Here is a 20,997-nt window from a genome sequence, read left to right on the forward strand (position 1 = left end):
GAAAGCAGAAATGGACAGTAACTCTACCCTTAAAGGCCAGTGAAATACTGACCTAGAGTATCTCCAAACTGGCACTCCACAAGGCTGGGACTGCAATGTAAACTCATGTTCCCAAGGGATCAATTAAGCCAGAATATCCCACAGTTTGTCTATAACAAGTCAATGAGGCTTTTTGCAGCCCTCAAAACTCTCAAGTGAGAAAAAATTGTTAAGCCTTCAGATTTTAACCAAGCAGACCAGAAGGTGGTATAGAGCCATAGCTTATAAAAAAGCATTTCAGATAGAAAAGGCCATGTTATAATTTCAGATCTGAGAAATGAAACTGAAACCAAACCTACGTTCTTCCTTCCCCCAACTTCCCAATTGTTAAGCATGCCCTGTTGTTTCTGAGCCAATTAGAGCTTGCTATGAGATAGAAGCAGATAACACATAGACTTCCGTTAAAACCAGAATGAGGAAAATACTTTTCTCTAGCATCGCAGGAGGAAGAAAACAAACACATCAGATATTTTCAGCACCAAAAGAGATGGTTTTCCCCACATACATGTAAAAGAAATTTGCAAGACTATCTGGGTAAGTAAAATATCTATTATTAATATTGTTCTTACTATCTATAGCAGCATTTTATTGAATAGAAAGAAATATACTTTTTAATTAGAAGATTTAAATATACCTCAAAACAAAAAATAGTATTCTAAGCCTAGAAATTCGAGACTATTTGTTGCTCTGACAGGAGCCTGCTTTGTATTAGTTGAAAAATTAGTCATACGTTTCATTAAAGATGCAGTTGAAAACTACAGACACTTTTATTGATGAAGTCTCCCAAGGCATAACAGCATCTTGAGAAAGAACAAACAGGCCAGGTGCGGTAGCCTATAATTTGAGCACTTTGGAAGGCAAGGACATGAGAATTGTTTAAGGCCAGGAATTCAAAATTAGCTTGGGCAACATAGCAAGACCCTACCTAGCAAGATTCCTACCAAAAAAAAAAAAAAAAAAAAAAGCTGGATGTGCTGGCACACAGCTGTAGTCCTAGCTGCTTTGGAGGCTGAGGCAGAAGGATTGCTTGAGCCTGAGAATTTAAGGTTACAGTGAGCTATAATTGCACCACTGCACTCCAGCATAGGCAACAGAATGAGACCGTGTCTCAAAGAAAAAAAAAAAGAAAAAGAAAAAGAAAAAGGAAAAATAGATAAAGAACAGGTAATGAAAACTTAAAAGTACTTTACCTTAATCAAATATACCTTCCACCATCTACTCTAAGAAATAAGTAGCTTCCAGAAAACAAAGTTCTCTGAGAGTTTCTCAAATACTGTTGTTGGATGACATGTATAGGAAGACAGACAGACAGATAGACTACTATGGGAAGTCTTTGAAATTATGGCAGCTTTATGTGCCTGGCAAAAATACTAGGCTTATGTCTAATTTCTCCCTGAAGGAAACACTAAGATAATGCAAGAGGGTTGGGGGATCACATTTCTGAATGAAGGCCTGACCTTCAGCTGCCTTTAGAAAAGTTAACAAACCCTACAGTTTAACACCAACTAGAGTTAAAAAAATGTATGTGGGTTCAATCGGTAACAAATAGTGTTTCCTGCTAAGATTCTCAGAACCAAATTTTCAGGTCAGTTTTTAAAGTATACAGTATCAAAACCAGTAATTTTAGGCACTAATTTTACTCCATGATTTCACCTTTTTCCCCCTACCATTATTTAGCCTTCCCCATGATTTCTTTACTTAACAGTTTTAATATATGTGTGATCCTGTATTACTTTCTAAATATTTCACCTAAAAAACATTTTGGAACAAGAGAGGATATAAAGAAATCATAAATATGTAAAATATCTATGAACAGTGGCATAAATACCTATGAATGGTGGCATATTATTTTCTTGAAGAGTGACATCATCAACAATTTGTAAAAAATAATTTATTGAAAGGTACAGCTATCAATAATCTGACAAAAGCTTTAGGGGAAGAAGCGTGAAAGTGTAACCTGTTCAATGACATTTGAAATATTCATAATCTCTCTAGTAGAGAAAACAGTCAAAAGTCACTTCTTTATTATTTGCTTACTTTCCCAACCAAATGTTCAGGCCCAGTTCTCCATCTCCCACATTCTTATATGAGAACCTGACTTTATGTTTTTACATATAATGGTATGCAGTTCTTGCATAAATCAAATAATCCATCTAATTCACCACTCGTTCTCATAATCTAGTTTATGACATATCACCCAGAGAGTAAGGACTGTGACTGTGTCTGTAAAACTGTGAAAGGTTCCAGTTGATGAAGGAAGTCAGGGAAACCCCAGGAAAAGGGTACCAGTGGGATGGGGCAAGATGGGGGATGAGAGTCATGGGTATGAGGCCTCAGGAGCCAGGGCACACTAGCAGCAGAATAATCAGGGACCCCTGCTTTATGTTAAATAGTGTGGGTGTAACAAAAGGGAGCATACTTTCATAGGGTGGAGTAGATGTGACTCAGCAAATGGATACAAGAAAGTGACTTAGATAGAACGGTCACTAGACGAGGGTGTAGTCAGTTTTAGATAACTCTAAAACCAGTATGAATCAACACTGAGTCGGATGCAGAAGTCAAAAGTTCATAATCTGAGGCTGCAATAATAAACACCTAGCAAAACTTGAGGACCTCACATACCATTGAATTCACAATTATCCTTGGTTCATAACACACCATCATCTTTTTTATGCAAGTGTCTCTTTTATTTTATTCATCTGTTTATTTATTTTCTAATGTATTTTGGAGGCATTATTGGCTTTTTAAATATGGCATAACTTACATACAATGAACAAACTTAAGGGTAAGCCTCTATGAAATTTTTATATGTACTTACCTGTGCAACCACTACCCATATCAAGATATAAAATATTTCCATCACCCCAGAAGTTTTCCTTGTGTTCCTTCCCAGAAAATATCTACCCCCAACATCATTCTGACTTCTACGATATATTACTTTTGCCTATTCTTAAACTATATAAGTAGAATTCTACAATATGTTTTCTGTTGTAACTGGCTTATTTCACACAGTATGATGTGAGATTCTTTCATGTTGTTGCCTGTATCAGTACTTTAATCGTTTTCATGAGAATTGCAGATCCAAAGGGTAGGTATATATTTAACTTCACAAAAACTGATAGCTTCTTAAAGTGGCTAAAACAATGTACATTCCAACAGGCAATGTATGAGAGCTCCATTGACTCCACATCTTCACCAACATTTGGCGTTACCAGTCTTTAATTTTAGCCACTCTAGTAGGCATGTAATATTATCTTGTTGTCATTTTACTTTGCATATCCATTATAGTAAAGATTTTGGAACACATCTAATTGCACTTCATTACACCCGCCTCTGTGACTACCAAAATCCCCGCTGGTTTCTCCTCCTCCCAGTAGGCCAAGTCTAATCCTTAAACCCAACCCCAAATCAACAAATGCCCCCAAAGCTTACCTAGACAGGAATCTTTTCCTCTCTGGAATTTTAGTTCATCCTGTCCTTGTCATCTGGTCTATTGATGACTTTGTGATTACTTAAAAATATGAGTTTTGCAGTTTTTTGGATTTTGTTCTCATTGTTGCAGTGGGTGAGTAGGTGGCCTTTTGTGATCTCCTACATCCTGAAACTGAGACTCCTTCAGTTTCTTCTAGAGTCAGTTTGGTAAGCTGTATTTTTTAAGAATTTGCTAATTAATCTCAGTTTTCAATTTATTCAGTTAAAGTTGGTTGGAATAACATCCAAACCCTTTCATTTTTAAAGTATCTAATATTGTTTACTTGTATCTAATATTGCTTATTTTATTAATTGAATAATTATTTGAATTATTAATTGAACTAATTGATTAAATTGTTAATTTAATTAATATTGCTTATTTTATTTTTTAGTTAATCATTCCATGGATGTGTCAATTTTATTACTTTTTATCTCTTGGACTTCATTAAGTCTCTCTTGTCATTTTGTTTTCCATTTTATAAATTTCTACTTTTATCTTTATTTTTTTCTTTCTTCTTATTTCAGGTTTATTCTGTTGTTCTTCTTTGAATTTATTAAATTGGCATTTAGTTCATACTTTTCAGTCATTCTTCCTTTTTTTAAATTATACTTTAAGTTCTAGGGTACATATGCACAACATGCATGTTTGTTACATATGTACACATGTGCCATGTTGGTGTGCTGCACCCATTAACTCATCATTTACATCAGGTATATCTCCTAATGCTATCCCTCCCCCCTTCCCCCACCCCACAACAGGCCCGGTGTGTGATGTTCATCACCCTGTGTCCTACTATTCTCATTGTTCACTTCCCACCTGTGAGTGTGAACACGTGGTGTTTGGTTTTCTGTCTTTGCTATAGTTTGCTCAGAATGATAGTTTCCAGCTTCATCCATGTCCCTACAAAGGACATGAACTCATCCTTTTTTATGGCTGCATAGTAGTCCATGGTGTATATGTGCCACATTTACTTAATCCAGTCTATCATTGATGGACATTTGGGTTGGTTCCAAGTCTTTGCTATTGTGAATACTGCCACAATAAACATACATGTGCATTTGTCTTTATAGCAACATGATTTATAATCCTTTGGATATATACCCAGTAAATGGTATATGACTGAGACAAATGGTATTTTTAGGTCTAGATCTTTGAGGAATCGCCACACTGTCTTCCACAATGGTTGAACTAGTTTACAGTCCCACCAATAGTGTAAAAGTATTCCTATTTCTCCACATCCTCTCCAGCATCTGTTGTTTCCTGACTTTTTAATGATCGCCGTTCTAACTGGTGTGAGATAGTATCTCATTGTGGTTTAGATTTGCATTTCTCTGATGGCCAGTGATGATGAGCATTTTTTCATGTGTCTGTTGGCTGCATAAATGTCCTCTTTTGAAAAGTGTCTGTTCTTGTCCTTTGCCCACTTTTTGATGGGGTCGTTTGATATTTTCTTGTAAATTTGTTTAAGTTCTTTGTAGATTCCAGATATTAGCCCTTTGTGAGATTGGTAGATTGTAAAAATTTTCTCCCATTCTGTAAGTTGCCTGTTCACTCTGATGGTAGTTTCTTTTGCTGTGCAGAAGCTCTTTAGTTTGTCAGTTTTGGCTTTTGTTGACATTGCTTTTTGTGTTTTAGTTATGAAGTCTTTGCCCATGCCTATGTCCTGAATGGTATTGCCTAGGTTTTCTTCTAGGTTTTTTATGGTTTTAGGCCTAACATTTAAGTCTTTAATCCATCTTGAATTAATTTTTGTATAAGGTGTAAGGAAAGGATCCAGTTTTAGCTTTCTACATATGGCTAGCCAGTTTTCCCAGCACCATTTATTAAATAGGGAATCCTTTCCCCATTTATTGTTTTTGTCAGGTTTGTCAAAGATCAGATGGCTGTAGATATGTGGTATTATTTCTGAGGGCTCTGTTCTGTTCCATTGGTGTATATCTCTGTTTTGGTACCAGTACCATGCTGTTTTGGTTACTGTAGCCTTGTAGTATAGTTTGAAGTCAGGTAGTGTGATGCCTCCAGGTTTGTTCTTTTGGCTTAGGATTGTCTTGGCATTATGGGCTCTTATTTTTGGTTCCATATGAACTTTAAAGTAGTTTTTTCCAATTCTGTGAAGAAAGTCATTGGTAGCTTAATGGGGATGTCATTGAATCTATAAATTACCTTGGGTTGTATGGCCATTTTCATGATATTGATTCTTCCTATCCATGAGCATGGAATGTTCTTTTGTTTGTTTGTGTCCTCTTTTATTTCATTTATTTTATTTTATTTTTTCTTACATTTTATTTTATTCTTTTTTTAATTCTTATTTTATTTTATTCTTTTATTTTATTTTTATTTCATTGAGCAGTGGTTTGTAGTTCTCCTTGAAGAGGCCTTTCACATCCCTTGTAAGTTGGATTCTAGGTATTTTATTCTCTTTAAAGCAATTGTGAATGAGAGTTCACTCATGATTTGGCTCTCTGTTTTTGGTGTATAGGAATGCTTTTGATTTTTGCACATTGATTTTGTATCCTGAGACTTGACTGAAGATGCTTATCAGTTTAAGGATATTTTGGTCTGAGATGATGGGGTTTTCTAAACATACAATCATGTCATCTGCAAACAGGGACAATTTGACTTCCTTCTTTCCTAACTGAATACCCTTTATTTCTTTCTCCTGCCTGATTGCCCTAGTCAGGACTTCCAACACTATGCTGAATAGGAGTGGTGAGAGAGGACATCCCTGTCTTGTGCCAGTTTTCAAAGGGAATGCTTCCAGTTTTTGCCATTATGATATTGGCTGTGGGTTTGTCATAAATAGCTCTTATTATTTTGAGATATGTCCCATCAATACCTAGTTTATTGAGAGTTTTTAGCATGAAGTGCTGTTGAATATTGTCAAAGGCATTTTCTGCATCTATTGAGAGAATCATGTGGTTTTTATCTTTGGTTCTGTTTATATGATGTATTACATTTATTGATTTGCATATGTTGAACCAGCCTTGCATCCCAGGGATGAAGCCAATTTGATCTTGGTGGATAAGCTTTTTGATGTGCTGCTGGATTCGGTTTGCATTTTATTGAGGATTTTTGCATCGATGTTCATCAGGGATATTAGTCTAAAATTCTCTTTTTTTGTGTGTGTCTGTGCCAGGCTTTGGTATCAGGATGATGCTGGCCTCATAAAATGCATTAGGGAGGACTCCCTCTTTTTCTATTGATCGGAATCGTTTCAGAAGGAATGGTACCAGCTCCTCTTTGTGCCTCTGGTAGAATTTGACTGTGAATCCATCTGGTCCTAGACTTTTTTTGGTTGGTAGGCTATTAATTGTTGCTTCAATTTCAGAACCTGTTATTGGTCTATTCAGGGATTTAACTTCTTCCTGGCTTAGTCTTGGGAGGGTATATGTGTTCAGGAATTTATCCATTTCTTCTAGATTTTCTAGTTTATATGCATAGAGGTTTTTACAGTATTCTCTGATGGTAGTTTGGATTTCTGTGGATCGGTGGTAATATCTCCTTTATCATTTGTTATTGCATCTATTTGATTCTTCTCTCTTTTCTTCTTTATTAATCTTGCTAGCGGTCTATCAATTTTGTTGATCTTTTCAAAAAACCAACTCCTGGATTCATTGATTTTTTGGAGGGTTTTTTTGTGTCTCTATCTCCTTCAGTTCTGCTCTGATCTTAGTTATTTCTTGCCTTCTGCTAGCTTTTGAATGTGTTTGCTCTTGCTTCTGTAGTTGTTTTAATTGTGATGTTAGGGTGTCAATTTTAGATCTTTCCTGCTTTCTCTTGCGGGCATTTAGTGCTATAAATTTCCCTCTACACACTGCTTTAAATGTGTCCCAGAGATTCTGGTATGCTGTGTCTTTGTTCTCACTGGTTTCAAAGAACATCTTTATTTCTGCTTTCGTTTCATTAGGTACACAGTAGTCGTTCAGGAGCAGGTTATTCAGTTTCCATGAAGTTGAGCAGTTTTGAGTGAGTTTCTTAATGCTGAGTTCTAATTTGATTGCACTGTGGTCTGAGAGACAGTTTGTTATAATTTCTATTCTTTTACATTTGTTGAGGAGTACTTTACTTCCAACTATGTGGTCAACTTTGGAATAAGTGTGATGTGGTGCTGGGAAGAATATATATTCTGTTGATTTGGGGTGGAGAGTTCTGTAGATGGCTATTAGGTCCACTTTGTGCAGAGTTGAGTTCAAGTCCTGGATATCCTTGTTAACTTTCTGTCTCATTGATCTGTCTAATGTTGACAGTGGGGTGTTGAAGTCTCCCATTATTATTGTATGGGAGTCTAAGTCTCTTTGTAGGTCTCTAAGGACTTGCTTTATGAATTTAGGTGCTCCTGTATTGGGTGCATATATATTTGAGATAGTTAGCTCTTCTTCTTGAATTGACCCCTTTACAGTTATGTAATGGCCTTGTCTCTTTTGATCTTTGTTGGTTTAAAGTCTGTTTTATCAGAGACTAGGATTGCAACCCCTGCTTTTTGTTTTGTTTTGTTTTGTTTTCCATTTGCTTGGTAGATCTTCCTCCATCCCTTTATTTTGAGCCTATGTGTACCTCTATGCATGAGATGGGTCTCCTGAATACAGCACACTGATGGGTCTTGACTCTTTATCCAATTTGCCAGTCTGTGTCTTTTAACTGGACGATTTAGCCCATTTACACTTTAGGTTAATATTGTTATGTGTGAATGTCATCCTGTCATTATGAGGTTAGCTGGTTATTTTGCTCATTAGTTGATGCAGTTTCTTCCTAGCATTGATGGTCTTTACAATTTGACATGTTTTTGCAGTGGCTGGTACCAGTCGTTCCTTTCCATGTTTACTGCTTCCTTCAGGAGCTCTTGTGTAGCAGGACTGGTGGTGACAAAATCTCTCAGCATTTGCTTGTCTGTAAAGGATTTTATTTCTCCACTTATGAAACTTAGTTTGGCTGGATATGAAATTCTGGGTTGAAAATTCTTTTCCTTAAGAATGTTGAATATTGGCCCCCATTCTCTTATGGCTTGTAGATTTTCTGCCAAGAGATCCACTGTTAATCTGATGGGCTTCCCTTTGTGGGTAACCCAATCTTTCTCTCTGGCTGCCCTTAACATTTTTTCCTTCATTTCAACTTTGGTGAATCTGACAATTATGTGTCTTGGAGTTGCTCTTCTCAAGGAGTATCTTTGTGGCATTCTCTGTATTTCCTGAATTTTAATGTCTGCCTGCCTTGCTAGGTTGGGGAAGTTCTACTGGATAATATCCTGAACAGTGTTTTCCAACTTGGTTCAATTCTCCCCGTCACGTTCAGGTACACCAATCAGATGTAGATTTGGTCTTTTCACATAATCCCATATTTCTTGGAGGCTTTGTTTGTTTCTTTTTACTCTTTTTTCTCTAAACTTCTCTTCTCACTTAATTTCATTCATTTGATCTTCAATCACTGATACCCTTTCTTCCACTTGATCAAATTGGCTACTGAAGCTTGTATATGTGACATGTAGTTCTTGTGCCATGGTTTTCAGCTCCATCAGGTCATTTAAGGTCTTCTCTATGCTGTTTATTCTAGTTAGCCATTCGTCTAATCTTTCTTCAATGTTTTTAACTTCTTTGTGATGGGTTTGAACATCCTCCTTTAGCTCAGAGAAGTTTGTTATTACCGATCATCTGAAGCCTGCTTCTCTCAACTCGTCAAAGTCATTCTCTGTCCAGCTTTGCTCCATTGCTGGTGAGGAGCTGCATTCCTTTGGAGGAGAAGAGGCGCTCTGATTTTTAGAATTTCAGCTTTTCTGCTCTGGTTTCTCCCCATCTTTGTGATTTTATCTACCTTTGGTCTTTGATGATAGTGACATACAGATGGGGTTTTGGTGTGGATGTCCTTTCTGTTTGTTAGTTTTCCTTCTAACAGTCAGGACCCTCAGCTGCAGATCCGTTGGAGTTTGCTGGAGGTTCACTCCAGACCTTGTTTGCCTGGGTATCACCAGCGGAGGCTGCAGAACAGCAAATATTGTAGAACAGTAAATGTTGCTGCCTGATCCTTCCCCTGGAAGCTTCGTCTCAGAGGGGCACCCGGCTGTATGAGGTGTCGGTAGGCCCCTAATGGGAGGTGTCTCCCAGTCTGCAGGAGTTTCTGCTGCCTTTTGTTCAGCTATGCCCTGCCCACAGAGGTGGAGTCTACAGAGGCAGGCAGGCCTCCTTGAGCTGCAGTGGGTTCCACCCAGTTCGAGGTTCCTGGCCACTTTGTTTACCTACTCAATCCTCAGCAATGGCAGACGCCGCTCCCCTAGCCTTGCTGCTGCCTTGCAGTTCGATCTGAGACTGCTGTGCTAGCAGTGAGTGAGGCTCCATGGGTGTGGGACCCTCTGAGCCAGGTGCAGGATATAATCTTCTGGTGTGCCATTTGCTAAGACCATTGGAAAAGTGCAGTATTAGGGTGGGAGTGTCCAAATTTTCCAAGTACCATCTGTCCCAGTACCCATTCCCTTGGCTAGGAAAGGGAATTTCCCAACCACTTGCACTTCCTGGGTGATGTGATGCCCTCCCCTGCTTCAGCTCACACTCCATGGACTACACCCACTGTCCAACAAGCCCCAGTGAGATGAACCTGGTACCTCAGTTGAAAATGCGGAAATCACCCATCTTCTTCATCACTCACACTGGAAGCTATAGACTGGAGCTGTTCCTATTTGGCCATCTTGAAACCCGGCCCTGTGCTTTAGACCTGGCACCCTATGGCTTGAGGAGGTGACACTGTGTCCGTGTGTGTGAAGGGAGAATGGCTGAAGGTACTTGCAGTCCCCCAGACAAAATATGCGGGTGTGGGTCACACCCATGCACACATGCAGCAGGGGTCTTAGCCACACAGGTGCACGGCAGGGCACACCCATTCTTCCATTTTTATAAATACATACAAGGCTATACATATTTCTCCAAGTATTGTAGACATTGTTCCTTACAACTTTTTATATGCAGCATTTTTATTACTGCTCGGTTCTAAATATTTTTCTCTTTAATGGATACCATAGCAGTTTTTTATTTTTTGAGTAACATTTTATTTGAGATTATTGTAGATTCATATGTAGTTGCAAGAAATAATTTGATATTCTGTGTACTCTTTACCTAACTTCCCCAATTGTAAAATCTTATAAAATTATAGTACAAAATCGCAGCCAAGATATTGCCTATCTTTGCCTATTTTGTATTGATATAGCTGTAAGGTTATGTTGCTTATTCACTTTCTGTGCATACCGCAGTTACATAATGAAAAAAATAATAGCTTAAACCTTGGACCATGGCTCTGGCATATTCACTTGAAAGGAACATAAATCCTAATCCTGAGTTTGTCTCTGCCACTAGAAAGCAATATTTCTGTGTGTTATTTCATGAACATGGGCCTATATAATAATTTATCTGCCATAATTCCCCAGGCTGCCTCCATTATTTAATTTGATGCCTCCCATGACAAATGAAAGTTTAGTTCATTAAAATGACTCACAGTTTTGGATCATACTTAAAGCTGACTATTATTATTTGCATTTCATTTTTTCTAACCATTGCTATATTTGTGTAGCCTAGATTGACATTAATTTTTTGGATAGTAGTCTGCAAATTTGCAAACTAAATAATTATGCCATGAGTTATTGCTCAGGAATCAGCTCTTATCAATCATCATGTGAAAAATTACTTTAATACAACGGTAGCCAACAAGTTCACTACTCAGCAAGCTATTCCAGATGACACGGAGCAGAACAGCTCACAGACAAAATTAAGATGCTTGAAGGACATATTTTTTAAAATCAATTAAAATACACAACAAGGCCAGGCGCAGTGGCTCACACCTGTAATCCCAGCACTTTGGGAGGAGGAGGCAGGAGGATCACTTGAACCCAGGAGGCAGAGGTTGCAATGAGCCAAGATGGTACCATTGCACTCCACCTGGGCAACAAGAGCAAAACTTCATCTTAAAAAAAAAAAATTAAAATACCCAACAACAACAACAAAGAGGTGGGCAACACATCTTGGATAAAGAACAAGAAGAGTAGAAGGATCTCATTATCTCAGTTGTGCTAGTTAATATATCTTCTCTCTTCCTCTCTGATGTTTCGGCATTCTCCACTGACTGTTCAATTTTGAGAACCAGAGTTGAGGTCTGTTTAAAGGGGCTCGGCAGATGGAAGAAGTCATGGGTCAATGACATACACTTGCTCTAATCAGAGAAATGCAGAGGGATTAGTATGCCTGGCCACAGATAAAGGTCATTAGCCTGGTAAGCTACGATGGATTTTACTGATATTTCTTCAATGGAGAACACAAATTATTAGAATGGGTGTCACCAAATAAGTAACCCAATTAAGACCTCAAAAACAGCAAGTGCTTCACGTGTGTCTCATGAATATTTACTGTTTGGTTCTTACATCCCTTTCTAACTATGTTTAATACTCATATGCTCTATTTACCTTATCTATGTCTATCATGATATATCTTACAAACTTGATTCTAACTCAGTTTCAAATATCCTTCTTTTTCCTTATTTTCTATATCAGAATTGAATGTTCTTAAATAATACAGCAAACACACATTATAGCAAACAATCATTAATAAGGATAAACTATCTCTATATATACTGACTGGAAGCATTCCCAAAATTTACTGAGTGAATGAAGCCAGAGAATTATGTATAGTATGCCACAATTTATGTGGGAAAAGGGTGATCATGTGGTTGTATTTGATATTCTTTCTCTGGAGGGATGCAGAGGAAACTGGTAACAGTCATGTTCTCTCAAGAGATAATTCATTGGCATATCCTATTTAACTTTCTAAATTTTGAAAATTATGTATATATTATCTACTAAAATCGATTGTGTCAAAATTTTACTTTTAATAATACTAAATAATTTTTCTTTTTCTACATGTAGGTATCAGAATGGCAAAGCAACTGAACCTTCCACAAAATACAGATGATTGGACCAAAGAGGATGTAAATAGGTGGTTAGAAAGTCACAAGATTGACCAAAAACACAGGGAAATTTTGACTGGACAAGATGTGAATGGAGCAGTGTTGAAGTGGTTAAAAAAAGAACATCTTGTTGATATGGGCATCACACATGGACCAGCTATTCAAATAGAAGAACTATTCAAAGAATTGCAGAAAACAGCCATTGAAGATTCAATTCAGACATCTAAGATGAGAAAGCCCAGTAAAAATGCTCCTAAAGACCAAACCGTGTCTCAAAAGGAAAGTAGAGAAACTTCAAAGCAAAAACAAAAGGATAAAGAGAACCCAGATATGGCTAATCCATCTACAATGAGTACAATTGCTAAAGTTTCTGAGTCACTAAAAGTTGAGCTCATAGAAGATAAAATAGATTATACAAAGGAAAGGCAACCATCCATAGACCTGACATGTGTATCATACCCATTTGATGAATTCAGTAATCCATATCGTTACAAGTTGGATTTTATTCTACAGCCTGAAACAGGACCAGGCAATCTCATTGATCCGATACATGAATTCAAAGCCTTCACAAATACAGAAACAGCCACAGAAGAGGATGTTAAGATGAAATTTAGCAATGAGGTTTTCCGATTTGCTTCAGCTTGTATGAATTCACGTACCAATGGCACTATTCATTTTGGAGTCAAAGACAAACCCCATGGGAAAATTGTTGGTGTCAAAGTCACCAGTGATACCAAGGAAGCCCTCATTAACCATTTCAATCTGATGATAAACAAGTATTTTGAAGACCATCAGGTCCAACAAGCAAAGAAGTGCATTCGAGAGCCAAGATTTGTGGAAGTTTTACTGCCAAATAGTACTTTATCTGACAGATTTGTTATTGAAGTGGACATTATTCCACAGTTCTCTGAATGCCAATATGATTATTTCCAGATTAAAATTCAAAATTACAACAACAAAACATGGGAACAAAGTAAAAAATTCTCAGTATTTCTGCGAGATGGGACCAGCTCTAAGGACATTATGAAAAATAAAGCTGATTTCAGAACATTTAAAGCAGATTTTAAAAGACTGGCAGAGTCCAGAAAAGCAGCAGAAGAAAAATTCAGAGCAAAAACAAATAAAAAAGAAAGGGAGGGACCAAAGTTGGTTAAATTATTGACAGGAAATCAAGATTTGTTAGATAATTCATACTATGAACAGTACATTCTTGTAACAAATAAATGTCACCCAGATCAAACAAAACACTTAGATTTCCTGAAGGAAATTAAATGGTTTGCTGTGTTGGAGTTCGATCCTGAGTCTAACATCAATGGAGTGGTCCAAGATTACAAAGCAAGCCGAGTAGCAAACCTTCACTTTCCAAGTATGTATGTAGAAGGGAAAACCACACCAAATGAGAAGATTTCTACTCTGAATCTTTACCATCAACCAAGCTGGATTTTCTGCAATGGCAGGTCAGACCTTGACAGTGAAAAATATAAACCCTTTGATCCAAGTTCCTGGCAAAGAGAAAGAGCTTCTGATGTCAGGAAACTGATTTCATTTCTTACCCATGAAGACATAATGCCAAGAGGGAAGTTTTTGGTGGTGTTTCTATTACTATCCTCTGTGGATGACCCAAGAGATCCCCTCATTGAGACTTTCTGTGCTTTCTACCAGGATCTCAAAGGAATAGAAAATATACTGTGTATTTGTGCACAGCCACACATATTTCAGGGATGGAAAGATCTACTTGAAGCAAGATTAATAAAACACCAAGATGAAATTTCAAGCCAATGTATTTCTGCTTTAAGCCTTGAAGAGATCAATGGCACTATTCTTAAACTAAAATCTGTGACTCAATCTTCAAAAAGACTTTTACCATCTATTGGCTTATCGACTGTCCTTCTGAAAAAAGAAGAAGATATCATGACTTCTCTGGAAATTATCTGTGAAAATGAATGTGAGGGTACACTGTTAGAGACGGACAAAAATAAATTCCTTGAATTCAAGGCATCAAAAGAGGAAGACTTCTATCGAGGTGGCAAAGTGTCATGGTGGAACTTCTACTTCTCTTCTGAAAGTTATTCTTCACCTTTTGTCAAAAGGGATAAATATGAAAGACTTGAAGCAATGATTCAAAACTGCGCAGATTCTTCTAAACCAACATGTACCAAAATTATTCACCTGTATCATCATCCAGGCTGTGGGGGAACTACCTTGGCTATGCACATTCTCTGGGACCTAAGGAAAAAATTCAGATGTGCTGTGCTAAAAAACAAGACAGTGGATTTTTCTGAAATTGGAGAACAGGTAACCAATTTAATCACCTATGGGGCAATGAACCGACAGGAATATGTACCTGTACTGCTCCTTGTTGATGATTTTGAAGAACAAGATAATGTCTATCTTCTGCAGTACTCTATTCAAACAGTTATAGCTAAAAAGTACATTCGATATGAAAAACCTCTGGTGATTATCCTAAATTGTATGAGATCACAAAATCCTGAAAAAAGTGCAAGGATCCCAGACAGCATTGCCGTAATACAGCAACTCTCTCCCAAAGAACAGAGAGCTTTCGAGCTTAAATTGAAAGAAATCAAAGAACAGCATAAAAATTTTGAGGATTTTTATTCCTTTATGATCATGAAAACCAATTTTAATAAAGAATACATAGAAAATGTGGTCCGGAATATCCTGAAAGGGCAGAATATTTTTACCAAGGAAGCAAAGCTCTTTTCTTTTCTGGCTCTTCTTAATTCATATGTGCCTGATACCACCATTTCACTATCACAGTGTGAAAGATTCTTAGGAATTGGAAACAAGAAGGCTTTCTGGGGGACAGAAAAATTTGAAGACAAGATGGGCACCTACTCTACAATTCTGATAAAAACAGAGGTCATCGAATGTGGGAACTACTGTGGAGTACGCATCATTCACTCTTTGATTGCAAAGTTCTCACTGGAAGAATTGAAGAAAAGCTATCACCTGAATAAAAGTCAAATTATGTTGGATATGCTAACTGAGAATTTGTTCTTCGATACTGGTATGGGAAAAAGCAAATTTTTGCAAGATATGCACACACTCCTACTCACAAGACACCGCAATGAACATGAAGGTGAAACAGGAAATTGGTTTTCCCCATTTATTGAAGCATTACATAAAGATGAAGGAAATGAAGCAGTTGAAGCTGTATTGCTTGAAGGTATCCATCGATTCAACCCAAATGCATTCATATGCCAAGCGTTGGCAAGACATTTCTACATTAAAAAGAAGGACTTTGGCAATGCTCTAAACTGGGCAAAACAAGCAAAAATCATAGAACCTGACAATTCTTATATCTCAGATACACTGGGTCAAGTCTACAAAAGTAAAATAAGATGGTGGATAGAGGAAAACGGAAGAAACAGAAACATTTCAGTTGATGATCTAACTGCTCTTTTGAATTTAGCAGAACAGGCCTCAGGTGCATTCAAAGAATCTCAACAGCAAAGTGAATATAGAGAGTATGAAGTGAAGGAAAGGTTGTATCAGAAGTCAAAAAGGAGGTATGATACTTACAATATCGCTGGTTATCAAGGAGAGATAGAAGTTGGGCTTTACACAATCCAAATTCTCCAGCTCATTCCTTTTTTTGATAATAAAAATGAGCTATCTAAAAGAGATATGGTCAATTTTGTATCAGGAAGTGGTGATATTCCAGGGGATCAAAATGATGAATATAAATTAGCCCTCAAAAACTATATTCCTTATTTAACTAAATTGAAATTTTCTTTGAAAAAGTCCTTTGATTTTTTTGATGAATACTTTGTCCTGCTAAAACCCAGGAACAACATTAAGCAAAATGAAGAGGCCAAAACTCGGAGAAAGGTGGCCGTATATTTTAAGAAATATACAGATATATTTTGTCTCTTAGAAGAATCACAAGACATAGGTCTTGGATCAAAGTTCAGTGAGCCACTTCAAATAGAGAGATGCCGGAAAAGCCTAGTAGCTTTAAAAGCAGACAAGTTTTCTGGGCTCTTGGAATATCTTATCAAAAGTCAAGAGGATGCTATAAGCACTATGGAATATATAGTGAACAAATATGCTTTTCTCTTAGAACAATGCACTGTCAAAATCCAGGCAAAAGAAAAGTTAAATTTCATCTTGGCCAACATTATTCTCTCCTGTATCAAACCTACCTCGACATTAGTAAAGCCAGTTGAAAAACTAAAAGATCAGCTTCGAGAAGTCTTGCAACCAATAGGACTGACTTACCGGTTTTCAGAACCTTATTTTCTAGCTTCCCTCTTATTCTGGCCAGAAAATCAACAACTAGATCAACATTCTCAAAAAATGAAAGAGTATGCTCAAGCACTGGAAAATTCTTTCAAGGGGCAATATAAACATATGCATCGTACAAAGCAACCAATTGCGTATTTCTTTCTTGGAAAAGGTAAAAGACTGAAAAGACTTGTTCACAAAGGAAAAATTGATCAGTGCTTTGAAAAGACACTAGATATTAATTCCTTGTGGCAGAGTGGAGATGTGTGGAAGGAGGAAAAAGTCCAAGAACTTTTGCTTCGTTTACAAGGTCGAGCTGAAAATAATTGTTTATACATAGAGTATGGGATCAATGAAAAAATCACAATACCCATTACTCCCACTTTTTTAGGTCAACTTAGAAGTGGCAGAAGCATAGAAAAGGTGTCTTTTTACCTGGGATTTTCCATTGGAGGCCCACTTGCTTATGACATTGAAATTGTTTAAGGGTCTGATATTGTTCCTCTAAGAATTTGGTCTCAGTACCACCTAATTTTTTTAAACTCAAGATCGATGCTTTAAACTGGCAAGGTTATAGATACAGCCCTAGCTCTTCAGACCTGTACATGCAGTATTTCACTTCCTCTTAAACATGTTATTAGTCCTACAAAGACAAGAGTGAAAATGGAAGGAGTGAAATACATGAAAAGCAGCAAATGTGTTCCTTGGTTTGGTTAACACCATTGATGACAAAATAATAAGGAGCTATGACTGGAGTCAGAAGAAGTTAGTGTAATAAGCTGGCTACACAGAACCCCACTCTTACCAGGCATTGATTGAAGAAGACTGTCTACTCAAATGGCATTTAGACATTAGAATGTCTGGGAAAATATTTCTCAAAGAGAGCAAAAACCTCTCAAACTGAGTAGCAACATTTATTCTTACTAAGCAGATCATCAATGTGTCATGTACTTGGCACTCAAGGATCTTCCAAAACAGAGGACCAACCAGTCTTCTGAAGGTCATGCCCACAGAAGTCATCAGACCTTACCAAAGTAGGCTGGAGAATTAGATTGCCTTTTCATGCAGTGAGAGTCAGTTAAGCAAAAATAAAATTTGTCTCTATAGCTAATTAGCTTATCAACTCCCCTCCAAACAAACAATTTAAAAAAAAACCTCACACTCAAATTCCACAAGATAATGAACAAAAGGGACTCTTGTGAGAAGACTAATGAGTCTCTCATCCAGAAGATGCCAATGTACTGGCAGATTAACATATAACCTATGTTTTGAACAAAAACAACCAGAGATATGTAATCAAAATGTAATTTTCCCCTAATAAAATTATGGGTATGGGCAGTAATCATTGGCTGCCAAAACCATTAAGTAGAAAGCTGATAAAAAAAAAAAAAAAAAAAAAAAACTTTCTAATGGATTTCTCAAACTGTCCCAAATCCTGATAAATATTAACATCACAGAGGAAGACCACACATTATGGGTCTGGAAGTACTATAGGAGTGCACATATCACCCATGAGATGGTCTTGCCAAATAATTAAACCTGAATTTGATCAGGTCTCTGGATCTTATTTTTAATTCAAAAGAAATTAAAAAAAAAAATCCTACTAACACCACAACAAATATGCAACCAGTGATATCCAGAAAGTAGAAATTCACAGGACAAAAACCTGGTTTCTTCAACCAAAAAAGAAAGAAAGAAATTGCAAAGGACCAAAAAAAGGTTAGGGAATCTATACATTATAAGGGACTTAACAACTAAAGTGAAACACATAGACTTTAGATCCTAATTTGAGCAAAATCTAAAATCAATTATTAGGCAATCAGAAAAATTTGAACACAGACTAGATATTTGAGGATATTAAGGTACTCTATTATTGATTTGTTAGATGATATAATGATTCCATGGTTATGTTTTTCAAAGAGTTTGTGCCATTCATAGATACATACTACAGTATTTGTAAATAAATAATATGATCTGGAATTAGTAATTTTGTGTTTGGGGTGTAGGAGTGGTGAAAGGGAAGTAGAACCAAAACAAGATTGGTCCTGAGTTAACAATGGCTGCATGCTGGATACATGTATACTTTTCTCTCTCTTACTGATTGTGCTTTTGAAATTTTCTCTTGTAGAACATTTGGAAAACAAAAACAAGAAAATGTGATTTGTTTCTGTCTTCAAAATCTCATTAGAATTTTTTCACTGGAGGAAGTTTTTCCCTTTTTTCTGCATAAAATTTTAACTCCATAATTTATGAGCTCAATCTTTATTGCTACTTTTTAATTGACAAATAAAAATTGTATGTATTTATGGTGTTCAGCCTGGGCGTTTTGTTTGGCGTATTTGTTTTGATATGGGTGTATACTGTGAAATGACTAAATGAAGGTAATTAATATCTCCATCACCTCTCAAGCCCACTTGTGTGTGTGATGAGAACATTTAAAATCAACTCTCTTAACAATTTTCAAGTATACATTTTTATTAACTATAATCATCGTGTTGTACAATAGATTTCCAAAATGTATTCCTCCTAACTAAAACTTTGTACCCTTTGACCAATATCTCATTTCCCACTACCTCCCCCACTGCCCCTGCAACCCTGGAAACCACCATTCAACTTTCTGCTTCTAAGAGTTTAGCTTTTTTAGATTCCACATCTAAGTGAAATCATGCAGTATTTGTCTTTCTGTTCCTGCCTCATTTCACTTCAGCTCAATTTTTAAAACATGAAAGAAATCTTCTGGTCAAACGGAGTTTCAATTAGAATGTCCAGTCACGTTTTTCTCTGAAGCCACTTCCCAGTCTGCCCCAGGTTTCAGTTCACTCTACACAGAATTGTCTCTTCTGGAGTCCTACCTTCCCGGGTGATTCTTTTGAACTCAAATTAAGCCAGTTTAAGCAGATGTTCTGTCCCCCGTGATCTCCCTTGGGGGAACAGGAAACACTTATGGGTGTTTGTTCTGCCATTGGTAGAGAGTGAAGGTAATTTCCAGTTCGGGGAACAACATGTGTTGTAAATTCAGAGGGACACAGGTAAAGCGCTTCAAGTGAAACTTTTGAGGGCCCCCTATCTCAAGGCTTGAGAGAAGGGTCTCATAGGGGTATGAGAGAACTTTCTCCAAAAGAACCTCTTGATAAGCCCTCATTTCCTCAGTGCCAGCGGTGGGCAACCTACGGCCTGTGGCACAAATCAAGCCTACTGCTTGTCTTTGTAAATAAAGTTTTATTGAAACATAGCTCTGCTCATTTGTTGAAGTATCGTCTATGGCTGCTTTTAGACTACAACAACAGAGCTGTGTAGCTGCCACAGAAACCCTATGGGCCACAAAGTCTAAAACATTTACTATCTGGCTCTTTACAGGAAGTTTGTTGACCCCTGCTCTATGCGGTTAACTCTTCTATTATGTCTTTATTATAGGTCAACCGTCAAATTGGTTCTTAAACACCCTACTTTGAAAATATGCATTTTGGTTCATCACTTCTTTTGGTATCTGATTTTTATCATTTTAGAGCCAAAGTTAAATTTTAACATTTTTTAACAGAAAACAAGTCAATTTTAATATTGTACTAATTCAGACCCACTTTTCTAAAGAACACCAGTGTAATAAATGTGTGTGAGTTTTCGTTTGGAAAATTTAAAAATTCCTAAATTGTGCGGAATCAATTTAACAGGCACCTTGATCTATCATAATTAGCTTTACCTATTAGTTTTATATTTCCTTAGAACTATGAATTTGAGGGAGACACATTTTGACTCCCTAAATTTATATTCTTCTCATATGCAACATACATTCATTCCATCCCAGTAGCCCCAAAAGTCTCACTTGTTCCAGCACCAACTCCAATGTCTAAAGTCTAGAGTTCCATCTATATCAGTTATGGGTGAGACTTAAGGTATGACTCTTCATAAGGCAAATTCCTTTCCAAATGTGAGCCTGTAAAATCAAACAAGTTGTGTGTTTCCAACTACAATGGTGGGACAAGCATAGGATAAACATTCCTGTTCCAAAAGGGAGAAACAGGAAAGAAGATCCCAAGTCCCAAGTAAGTCCAAAACACAAAGCAAACAATATTAAATTTTGAGGTTTGCAAATAATCTTTGACTCCATGCCATGCCTCATGCACTCACTGGCGTGGAGGTTGGGCCCCCAATCCCTCAGACAGCACTGCCTTCATGGCTTTGCTGGGTGCAGCCCACGCAGCAGCTCTTAGGGGTTGAAGAGAAGCCTGAAGCTCTCTCAGGCTGGCACTGCACATTGCACACTGGTGGCTTTACAAGTCTGGGATCTCAGAGATCGTCCTGCCTCC

At 37.2% G+C, this 20,997-nt stretch overlaps 1 protein-coding gene across 1 annotated transcript; it reads left to right on the forward strand.

Annotated features, from left to right (window-relative positions):
* The first annotated feature begins 226 nt into the window (after window positions 1–226).
* On the forward strand, window positions 227–19,335 carry SAMD9 (sterile alpha motif domain containing 9). The gene is made up of 2 exons (XM_007982155.3): window positions 227–573; window positions 12,405–19,335. Exon 2 carries the CDS (start codon window positions 12,413–12,415, stop codon window positions 17,177–17,179), a length of 4,767 nt encoding a protein of 1,588 aa, XP_007980346.3. The 5' UTR covers window positions 227–573; window positions 12,405–12,412; the 3' UTR covers window positions 17,180–19,335.
* The last annotated feature ends 1,662 nt before the right edge of the window (window positions 19,336–20,997 follow it).

The sequence above is a fragment of the Chlorocebus sabaeus genome, chromosome 21 (assembly GCF_047675955.1).
Source record: "Chlorocebus sabaeus isolate Y175 chromosome 21, mChlSab1.0.hap1, whole genome shotgun sequence".
NCBI lineage: Eukaryota > Metazoa > Chordata > Mammalia > Primates > Cercopithecidae > Chlorocebus > Chlorocebus sabaeus.